Raw genomic sequence first — 11,889 nt, forward strand, 5'->3', positions numbered from 1 at the left:
TGTTGACGTGGTAGAGAGCTGACAAGAATACACCATAAACCATAATTCTTATTTAGCTTTGATTTAGAAAGGCTACGGAGTTGACATGTTTTGGTTGAGACACATCTGATAGCAATTTTATTTAATTAATATGTGGAAAAATAGAAAGTATATCAGTGCTTGAGGAGTATTCCTTCCTTTTTTAAACCAGGAAGTGAGACAGGGGTCCTCGGGGTAAAGCTGACCCTTTTTATGCCTGATTAAATCATGTTTTTGAAAAAATCTAACTGAGTTGACGGAAATCTGGGACACAACTTTAAAGGGCCAACATTTTCCTTAAAATCAATTTTAAAACAAAATGATTATAATAGCACATTTTTATACCCTTGTTATTAGTAAGTATTGCTAGTTTTAGATTTTGAATGCTTTTAACTGTTTAAAGTTGTAAATTATTCTCTGGGACATGGCTGTTATCTGGCACAGAGTAAGTTTAGAAAATAAAAAAAGAAAGCAAGCCAAAAAATTTCATCAAGTGCATGTAATATTTTTATATACGAGGGTAATTCAAAAAGTTCTGAGACAAATTGAAAAAAAACTTTATGAAAGATACAAAATTATTTTTCAACATAAGATCCACCTAACTCAATACACTTCTGCAAGCGATGTTTCCACCGAGAAATTCCTTCTTGATAGAATTCTGGAGCTTGTCTAGTCAACCAGGTCACAACCTCCCTCTTCGCTTCAAGTATGGACTGAAATCTTGTTCCTTTCAAACGTTCCTTCAACTTTGAAAATACGGCTCTAGAAGGTGAAGAGTCTCCATAAACATTTTGCAAAGCTTCAGTGATTTCTGTAGGTTTCCATTGAAGTTTTGTTAGAAATTTGATGTTTGCTCGAACTTCAAATTGGCTCATTTTGGACGGTCAAAAAAGTTGGTTTTGTAATATGTAACCTGGAACATTGAATAACAAAGTTAGAATGCTGTAACTTGTCAAATTTGTTTATAAGTCATCAGTGGTACGATTCAAGGTCATTTTGTTACACTATTTTGACTCAGTTTGAATTTATGTCATTTGTCTTAGAACTTTTTGAATGCCCCTCGTATGTATGTGTAGACACACACACACACACACACACACATACACGCACACACGGACACACACTCAAAGCTTAATTGAAAACTGGAATTCGAGTGTTGCGAGTATTCATAATTTTTAATCTTTTTTTTTGGTAGGACATGATTTGTCCTAATTCTTAAGAATAGGTGATATATGACGAGTCTAACCTTTGCTGCATATAACCACTAACCAACTAAATGTGATGGGCAGTTGTTCCGTACTGTCCTGTCCACCGACTGCCTCTCTTGTTCTTAATGTTTCTACTATCGGGTGTTAATTGGTTACTTGATGTTTCACCACCATGCGCTGTGTTTAATTTGGTGGGACTTCTACTCTTAGTTTTAATTTCTCATACTTTTGGAGTAACTATAAGGTCAGGTTAGCAAATCATTTTAGTGTTTTTCTGTTGAAGCTACTCTGTCTTTTAGACCAGTTGAACTATAGGGATTGCGTAGCACTGCCTTCAAGACATGACTGGGTTTATTCTAAAAGCCACTGGGAGTGATGGGTTTGTGTTGGGTCTACAGCGGAGCTTCTGGTGTGAGTCGGGTTCGGAACGGGGCACCCTCACCTCCACCTTCCCCCATTCACTTTTTCATTCACCATGTCTTCCTGTCATTTTTTTCCCTCAGCTTTGCTTTCACTAATTTCTCTTTTGGCTTTTTCTTTATGCCTCTGTCAGTCTGATCTGATCTGATGTGCTCTGTCTTCTCATTGTTGTCATTAATACAGTAACTGACTGACTGACTGCTTTCAAGGTCCAGTGTGTAAGATTTACAGGGATTAATTTGCAGAATAATACAAAAAATGAAATAAAAATATAATAATATAGTATAATATAGTACGTTTTCATTAGTGTGTTTCACCAGTTTTTGTTACCATACAATGAGCCCTTCATATCTACAGAGGGAGCAGCTCCTCTTCCACAGAGGTCACCATGTTGCACTGCCATCTTTTCACTGTAGCCCAGAACAGAATCTGCAAGCTCACTGCAAGATGCCACTAAATCCTACACACTGGTCCTTTATGTAAAGGGGATGTAGATACCGATTCTTAAACATAACTGAACTGTTTAAAGGGTAATTTGGTTATTCTTCAACCTGGATGCTATCCACCCATGATTTTGTGTCTTAAGTAACTAATCACCAAGACTACTGCAGCTGTCAGCCCTGAAATGGGCTGCAGTGTAATCCTTATAGGCTATTGCGCTTGTCAGAATAAATCCATAGGGGCTGGGATGATAGACACTTGTCTCCAGATTCAGTACTGTCACAATACTAAGTGCAGATTTGATATATATATAATAAGGACTGGAGCGAGTGAGAGGGAGGTCAGACATCAGAGAAGAGACTGGGAGGAACAGCATGTATAGCCACAATATTTTCACATGTAGCACAGTGAATTTAGAGTTTATGTCTTTTGAAAAACCCGAGCCATTGAGTGTTGAAACAGTGGAAAGGTGAGCCAAGACGGTTTTGAGATGAACAAAGGTTTTTTTTACAATGATAAAAGTCTGGTTACTTTGGTGAGGGCAATAAATCAGCTGTTTCTGGTTTAACATAAAACATCTTACAGAAAAACAATCTGAGCCTGTCAGTGGCATAACAAGCACTATTAGTGGATTTACATTGATAGTTCACAATTGTCCACAAAGATTTCACTGACTGCTGCGCTCTCCCTCAATACTGGACTAGTTTCAAAAATTGTTGTGCCTATTAATTACATAGACACAAACACATGGGGCAATATGATCCATGTTGAAAAATACCAAAGTTACCTTTAAGTAAAAGTGATATAGATGCCAGTGTTTAATGTTTGATTTTCAGTAAAAAATAGATGATGGGATTATTTGATTCTTACTGACACTTAGAAAACAGAATAATATTGAGCTACAAGGTGATGCACATATTTGATATGTGTCTGGATGTGGACGTGTGTCTGTCTTTATACTTGTAGATCTCCAGCCATGGCGGGTGGTCTCTTTGCTATAGAGAGAGACTTCTTCTTCGAGCTGGGTCTGTATGACCCAGGACTGCAGATATGGGGAGGAGAGAATTTTGAAATATCATACAAGGTAGACATGGACTTGTCCACTTCATACACAGCAAGGCTGACTGGCCCCACTCACATCATTTAAAAGGGTTTAGAGGTGGATTTAAAAAAAAATTCTGTGTGTTTCCATAGATCTGGCAGTGCGGTGGCCAGCTGCTCTTTGTACCGTGTTCTCGTGTGGGTCATATCTACAGGCTTCAGGGATGGCAAGGCAACCCTCCACCTGCACACGTTGGATCGTCACCCACTCTGAAGGTAGAACAGCTCACACTTAAAGCCCCAGGAGCCAGACACGTAAAACTGTAGAGTCATGACTAAAACTCTGTACATACAAATATACATTTTTTTTTATCAGATTTACAAAGCTGTGTGTAAGCATAGTTCTCTTTTAAAATTTTCATTGTGGAAGTGGGAGCATGTGCAAGATCTCAGGTCTGCGTGAAGTGTCACATTCTCAACTCACATTCTTTTGCACATGGATGGTTTTTGTGCGTATGTAACATAGGGTTGTCAGAAGTATCAACATTTGATCCTTGATACATCATTCATATCATGTTCTTTAAAACAATACAATCCTAACATTCACTAGTATCGAACATACCAAAGCTATTAAAAAAAGAGAAAAGATCTAAGAACTCATTGAAGGTGTCAGTTCAGTTCAGTCTTTATTGTCCTGCCTGAAATTTGGCTGACAAAAACCAAACTGACTTTTTCTGTGCCTTCTTTCCCTGTACTCTGTTTTTCTTTTTGCTGTGATATTGAGTAGAAGTGAAGTATTGAGTATTATTTTTTTTATACTAGTGTTGAATCAAAGTATGAAATTCTGGTGGTGTGACAGAGTCAATGTAGCACTAATTAGTTGCAGTATCACTTTTAGCACGCTGTCTGTTCTTCTCAACACTTGCTGTATGTTATGTGGTGTAATTGGACCCACTAAATGTGACCAGTTACCATAGGTGATAAAGTCATTATCATACTATAGCTCCAATTGTAAAACTATTTGTCTTGTCTTATGAAGCATAATACTTGTTTGCATGTGTGTGTGCAGAACTATGTTCGTGTGGTGGAGGTATGGTGGGATGAATATAAGGACTACTTCTATGCCAGTCGTCCTGAAACTCTCACTCTGGCCTACGGAGACATCAGTGAGCTGAAACGCTTCAGGTATAACTCACACACACAACAACATATGTATGCTTTGTATTTATTTCTAGTAGACATTGAGACAGTTTTTATCTCTCTCGATCACACATCTCTGAATTTTTAATTTTACTACAAGTGAGTTTACTTATATTTTATATTACATTTACAGGGTCAATTCAGTGTGCTTCACAGATAAAAAAAAGAGCATCCATATAGTAACTACAATTTAAAAAGAAGGAAAAAATCAGAAGGGAATCATTTGAGATGAATATTGAAGAAGAGAAAAAGTGTAATGAAATTAATGAAATAAACATTATGCCAGTGACGAGAAAACTGTGGACTGAAAACCTGCCAGCAGGGCTCAGCTGTAAGTGCCAGAGATCATTTCCAGTGGGAGTTAAGAGAGTTGTACTCAAGGATTAAAGTGCATGAAGTGCAACATTTTAGTACTCAGGTGTAGGCGCATAAAAAGAGAAAAGTTTTTAATCTGGATTTAAAACTTACTACATCAGGGACACATCTAAAATCTGCTGGCAGTTTGTTCCAGACTCAACAGCATAACAGCTAAATGCCGCTTCACCATGTTTGGACTCTGGGCTCAACCACTTGGTTTATATTCATTGAGCATATCAGAAATGCTCTCTGGGCCCAAGCCATTCAGGGATTTTTAGAGAAGTAGCAGCACTTTAAAATCTATTCAACAGCTGGCTGGAAGCCAGTGCAGAGATTTAAAGACTAGTTTAATATGCTCTGTTCTCATGGTCTTGGTTAAAACTTGAGCAGCAGCATTCTGAATGAGCCGCAGTGGATTAAGGCTCTTTTTCGGGAGACCAGTAAGGAGACCATTACAGCAATCCACTGCACTGATGACAGAAATGCATGTGGTCTAAACTTCCACCTACCTAAAGGACCCTTTATATGGTGTGAATTTTAGGCTGTCCCAGACAATTGAGAGATCACACTGTACGACAAGTCCACTGGCCACTGATTTAGAGCTTTGGCAATCAAAAATATAATTTTCAAATCTTCACAATGTGGCTGCTGCTGCATCTATACAACAACCAGTCAGAATAATGCATGACACTAAAATGAGTACTTTAGAGCTGTAAAGATGGATGCATGGACTTATTTATTTTTTTTAATTTACAACATGACACTGCAGCTCACCACATATTCCATTGCACAACCTGACAGGCCTCAAAATTGATGTTGTGCTGGTTAACACAGCCAAGTCTTAATTAGACCCATCTGGCTCAGTGTGACATGGAATGAACTTGGAAATTGCTATTGCACAGTGTAAAAGCACCAGGGCTGCAACAATTAATCAAATAATCAGTGATTAATCGACTATTAAATTAATTGCCAACTATTTTGATAATAGATTCATTGTCATATTTTCATTGAACGTGTCCACATTGTCTGATTTCAGCTTCTTAAATGTGAATATTTTCTGGCTGAGAGTAAACTGAATGTCTTTGAGTTGTGGACAATAGAAGACATTTGAGGACATCATCTTGAGCTTTGGGAAACACTGATCAACACATTTCACCATTTTCTAACACTTTGTGTACCAAACAACTTATCAATTAATCGACAATGAAAATAATCATTAATTGCAGCCCTAAATGTTTTATGTCTGCAATATAAGTGATCTGTAAAGAAGGAGAAGACTGTTGACTGATTAATGTTTTGAAAATAGAGTGTTTGCAATGACCTTGAGTTCTTAAACTTGAGCTCTTGAATAGGTTAGGAGAGTCTCAAATCATCCAGATTGTCAATTTTAAAGTTTCAGAAGGAAAATGTACACACAAGCAGGCGTTTATAGTTGTTGTTATAGTTTTTTTGCTCATGTCAGTTGATGATGAAGATGTCTTAAACCTTAAATTCAACGTGGCACACACTAAAGATTCTTAACATTTGGAATAAGTTAACATTTCATACAATTCTTTCTTTTATTTTTACATTTGGTTTTATAATTAATATACTGTAATATTAGCTCACAGTCAAACTGTAAGTTCCATGTTGTAAATGAATTGTTTGCTTTTTGTTAACTGAATTTTTGTCAGGGAGGAGCATCGATGCAAGAGCTTCAAGTGGTTCATGGAGGAAATAGCGTACGACATTCCACTGCACTACCCTCTGCCTCCAAAAAATGTAGAATGGGGAGAGGTAGGAACACACACACACACACACACACACACACACACACACACACACACACACACACACACACACACACACAGTGCATGTTCAGTTATGGTTTCTTTTCGGCTCATTCTAACCATTTTATTTAATATCCTGTGTGTTTCCTGTCTGTGTGTGTAGATTCGAGGCTTTGAGACCAGTTACTGTATCGACAGTATGGGACACACCAATGGAGGCAATGTGGAAATCGGACCTTGCCACAGGATGGGGGGCAACCAGGTAATGAAACACTGTCTGATGTCTGGTGTGTTGCTTTGTCTCCTGTAGTTCTGTTCAATCCGGATGAAGAAGGTCCTAATCTGGTTTTGTTTTGTCTTTGGTGAGCTTGTTGTTCAGAGAATAGTAGAACAATACACAGCTTTAGCTTTGCTGATTTTCCTTTTTAATTTTTACACTGAAAATTATTGTACAGGAGTAGTAGCTGTTTTGGTCAGACATGTTATTTTCTCTAGATGTCCAGTTATCGGTGTGCATTACTGTCTGCCACAGTCTTTCTGGTATCTTTTATTCCACCAGTAGGAGTCACCAGAGTCCTGGTTATTTCTCTATTCTGCAGATTGCAGCTTAAAAACATGTTGACATTGAATTATTCAGCAACAACAGAACCTTTTGCTTTGTTGAGTTATGATAGGAATGGTCCACCAGTCACAACATGAGAAATAATTATTCATTGATGAGTGTCATGTCAGTGTCATGTAATGTACAGTAAATGTTACAATGCAACAGAACTGATCTAACAACCTGTCACAGAAAGTACACTTCCACATGGGGCTGGGAAATTGCAATATTTTATTGATATTATGGTAAGAGACTGGACATCATTTTAGATTTTGGATAGGACACAAATCTTGTCTTTTCCTGGTTTCAAAGTCTGTATTATGGTAAAGTGATGTCATTTTCTGAACTTATCAGACTGTTGTAGCTTTTCTATCATTTGCCTTCACCCACTTAGTCATTATATCCACATTATTGATGAATATTTATCAAAAATCTCATTGTGGTAATATTTTATGAAAACAGCAATAGTCATCTCTACAATATTATCACAATATCAAGATCAGGGTATTTGGTCAAAAGTATTGTGATCACCCAACTACTATAAAATCATTATGTGTTTGCACTGTTTGAGAATTTATGGTACATTATTTTAGAGTATACTAAGATATATATTGTATATTGTGGCATAGCCTAAAATTATTGAGATATTATTTATAAGGCATATCACCCAGATTTACTGTGACTTGTAAGGAAGACAGGCAATGCATAGATTTGATTTTTAGGTGGGGATGAATTCATTATGTGTAATATTTGATTATGAGGGCAGAGATAGTTGTTTAAAGAAATGACTGACCATTAAAACAGTAGCATTAGTAAAGCGAGTTCTTGGGTAACAGACTTCTATCTAATGGGGGTTTTTATCTCCTTTTGTGGATGTGAACCTCTGAAAATCACTGCACTTTGGTATAGAGCTGCACGATTAATCATAAAATAGTCACAGTTCATACATCTGTGCAATCTGTTTTCTAAATGACAATGATTCACTTGCTCCTAAAGGACAAACAAACCACATTACAACATCCACACAATTGTTACACAGTGCATTGCCATTCTATTTTTTAATGTTCAGCAGCATTCAGGTTAATTTCTTTAAGTGTTCCAGAAGAAGAGAGGAAAAGAAACTTAAACTCTGCTCAAGACCAACACTTTGATATATGTTATGTCTGTTTTAAACCCTGTCTAGACAGCAAGTGTCTGAGGCACAGTTTTAACTTTTACTTGAGCATTTAAGACTGCAATATGTTTTGTTGAAAAAATAAGAATTGTGTGAGAGAATTATGATCTCAGTTATTAGGTACAAAAATAATAAGTCACATTTTAGCAAGAATTGTGTAGCCCTGCTATGATAGACACTTTGATACAGCTAGTATGAATGTGGAAATTTAGGCATGTCCCACAGCAGAGACACAGGGAGTCTGGGTTGGAAAAGGAAACCTGCCTGTGAATATTATATTCAATTTCTGCCATACTGTGGGAAAAATAAATCCCCCTAAATCTGACGCACTGGACCTTTAAACAGTCTCTGTTACTGGGACTGAAAGTTCAGGGTTAACCTGCTCAATTGACCCCTCATATTACAGAATAGAAAGAGAGCAAAGTTCTCTTTTCATGCACCTACACCTGGTTTTTGTTGATTGTGTTCAAGTTTATACTCAACCAATTACCTAACCAAAGTTTGTTTATTTGTGTGTGTGTGTGCCTGTAGTTGTTCCGCATCAATGAAGCCAACCAGTTGATGCAGTACGACCAGTGCTTGACGAGAGGAAGTGATAATTCAGCTGTCATCATTACACACTGTGATCAGAACCAGCACACTGAGTGGAAGTACTTTAAGGTGAGACCCATGAACACTAAGTCTCTCTACTGATCAAAACAACAGATCAGTTCACTTGATGTTTCTCTGCTCAGCAGTGTGCAAACAGAGCACTGATCAGTCTGAGACAGGACGTGTATTAGAATGAATAAGGACAAGTGTTTAAAGACATTAATAATGATAAAAAGACACTACTTTAAAGACAATACTTTAAATAATGGCAGCAGCAAAAACTGTATATTAATGAATTAGAAATCTATGAACCCTCCTTCCATACAGCGAGAGTGGAGAGAACTGTTGTCATAGAGCACCCTAGAAAAAGTCATGTATAATGTTGAGGGGCAGCAGGATATGGCAAATCAGCAATATATGAAATATAGAGGAGCAGCTATCCTTTTAGATGAATTGACATATTTTTTTGTATTTATGATTTTAATTGTTAACACATTACTTACTCATATATTATTTCTGAAATCGTCTTTTGAGTTTCCAGGTGGTTTCAAAAAAAGACTAAGTGTTTCTATTCTTCCTTAGCAGAATAGTTGCATGATCATTTAGGCTGCTGTCTATTTACAAAGTATTTTTTAGGTATTTATTATTAATTTATAAGTATTTATTATTATTATTATTATTATCATTATTGTATGTGAACTGTAGCTTTGATGGACTGTTGGTAATAACTGATGACAGTTTGAGAGGATGGTGCATGTGTATTGTATGTATTTGTTGGGGAGAAGGGAAAAAGGGTAATGAAATGAGAAATTGTTTAATGTCTATGCAAAATAAAAAATAAATTATTTTGAAAAAAAAAAAGAATGATCAAGAATTAACCCACTCTTTTTGTCTCTCTCTTCTTCTGTCTATCCAGGACCTTCATCGTTTCACTCATGTGCCAACAGGTAAATATCTGCATTATTTTAAACATAGACAACAATTTTCATCTATTTTTAACTCAGTGACTCAACTAAAACTAACAATTAAAGTAATAAAAACTAAACTGAAACAAGCAAACCTACGCTGGAATTTAACTGAAACTTCATTGAGTTGAAACCAAAAATTAAAAAGTAAATAAACATAAGAATTACTGAAAAATACAAAACTGTGATAAGTCTGTTATGGAGACGTGTTTTAGGATAGATTGAATTTGTCCACGTGTTTGTTTATTATAGTAACTTTGTTTGTGTGCATTCAATAACAAAGCAAGACAGCAGTCATGTTTGAGATCTAGCTGCTGTGGAATTTTGAAACAAACATCTGACTTCCATTTTCTTACATGATATCAGTATCATATCACCTTAAACTAGATGAGCTCATTGTTCTCAAGTTAAGTCAGTGTTGCAAAATATGTCCATACTGGATCCCACCTCCCACTTAATTAGATTAACTCCCACAGATCTGTATGGAAGGAGATGTAAAATTAAAAATAATCTTTTTGGTCCTTTTTTTTTATAATTGTTTTTCAATGAAAATGAAAATGGTGTTGCAAATATGATTATTTTCATAAATCGTATCAAATATCACAATCATAATTTGAGTAAAAATAATTGTAATATGACTTTTTTACCACATCGCACAGCCCTGATTTAAATAACCTTGTTGCTAAGGATTTCTGAATCCTAAGAACAAACAGTTGTAGTCATTTTTAGGGCTGTACTAAATGTATTTCTTTTACATTCAAAGCTTCTATTGAGGCTTTAGAATGAAGCTTTGAATGTCTGTAGTCATATTTTAACCTCACCATTAAAAAAAAAAAGAAATCATTAAATAGAATCCTTAATTTGAATATAGTGATTAATCAGAAGGTATGTGTATTGAGCAGACCTTTGACCTATATGGAACATTCCTGTTAATGTTTATGTGTGTTCTCCCAACAGGGAAATGTCTGGACCGCTCCGACCTGCTCCACAAAGTGTTCATATCAGACTGTGACAACAGTAAAACCACTCAGAAATGGGAGATGAACAACATTGTGGCGGTATGAAGCAGACAGCGTGGAGGAAAAACATGGAGACTGTATGAGGACATACACACTGATTGACACACGCCAAGAAACACATCCATACTATAAGTTTACAGACCTATTGAGCTGATACTGTCCTTTTAAAGAAAAAAAAGTTTTTGATATGAGCCAGTCGGTGTTAGTGCACCTCCAACGTGATGGAGTCAAGATGGTCCATTTTAAAGATACTGAGTATCGACTATTTACAGCTTCAACCCAAAACTGTTGGTGTCAGCCAAAATATGCCTTTGTCAATCTTTGGTTCATATGGTCATGCATTATCCAGACACACAGACACTCCAAATGGCAGAGGAAGAAGTGGTAGGTGTGGAGGCTGAAGGTGCTGGTCCTCACAATGACCTGTTGGACAGACACTGAACTGGAAACATATGGGGCTCTGTCTCTGTCCTTCCTGCATTGTGTTTATACACCGTCTCTATCTGTTCTTTTGGGCTCTCAGGTCTTTTCTAAACCACTACTGCATTGATTTAAGAAATTAATCATGTCAACTCAAACTATTGAACCATCATGCTCTTATTAGACATTTCAATCAACTGATTAGCTCACTCACCAAAGAGTCCTTTTTATTGGTGGAGGATTCAATTGCATCATCAGTGTGTTTAACCAGGTGAAGTGTTGGTGCATACACTGGCTGGCATAATGTCTGCTTCTGTCTGCGGGTCAGGTGAAGAGTCAGGCTGGAATAGTGAGTTAAAGGGATAGTTCAGATTATTTAAAGTGGGCATTTGAAGAAGCAGCAGGAGTACCGGTGTAGGAAGCTAAGCAATGTACTGCTGTGGACAGAGTCAGCAGCAAAATGTAGTTTATACACCTAATCAGTATCCGTTTCAGTGCACGCTATATTTCGAATATTTTAGCTTGCTATCAGAGAGCCTTTTCTGACGAGGAACTGCTGGTATATCAGCCAGGTATCGCGCTCTCTAAACCAACCAAACTCCTTTGGCAAAATCAGTAATTTATCCTCACAGAACACGGGGGTTGCAGATCTTCCCCTGCCTCTA

At 36.8% G+C, this 11,889-nt stretch overlaps 1 protein-coding gene across 1 annotated transcript in view; it reads left to right on the plus strand.

Annotated features, from left to right (window-relative positions):
- galnt7 (UDP-N-acetyl-alpha-D-galactosamine: polypeptide N-acetylgalactosaminyltransferase 7) overlaps nt 1–11,889 on the plus strand; it is a 29,429-nt gene extending 17,540 nt beyond the window's left edge. The window contains 8 exon segments of the mRNA XM_084716195.1: nt 3,054–3,171; nt 3,282–3,404; nt 4,198–4,313; nt 6,359–6,461; nt 6,618–6,716; nt 8,761–8,889; nt 9,737–9,767; nt 10,743–11,889. Of these exon segments, the coding sequence (XP_084572321.1) occupies nt 3,054–3,171; nt 3,282–3,404; nt 4,198–4,313; nt 6,359–6,461; nt 6,618–6,716; nt 8,761–8,889; nt 9,737–9,767; nt 10,743–10,849 (826 nt within the window). The 3' untranslated portion in view covers nt 10,850–11,889.

Source organism: Lutjanus erythropterus, chromosome 3, assembly GCF_056507025.1.
Source record: "Lutjanus erythropterus isolate fLutEry1 chromosome 3, fLutEry1.hap2, whole genome shotgun sequence".
Classification (NCBI taxonomy): domain Eukaryota; kingdom Metazoa; phylum Chordata; class Actinopteri; order Lutjaniformes; family Lutjanidae; genus Lutjanus; species Lutjanus erythropterus.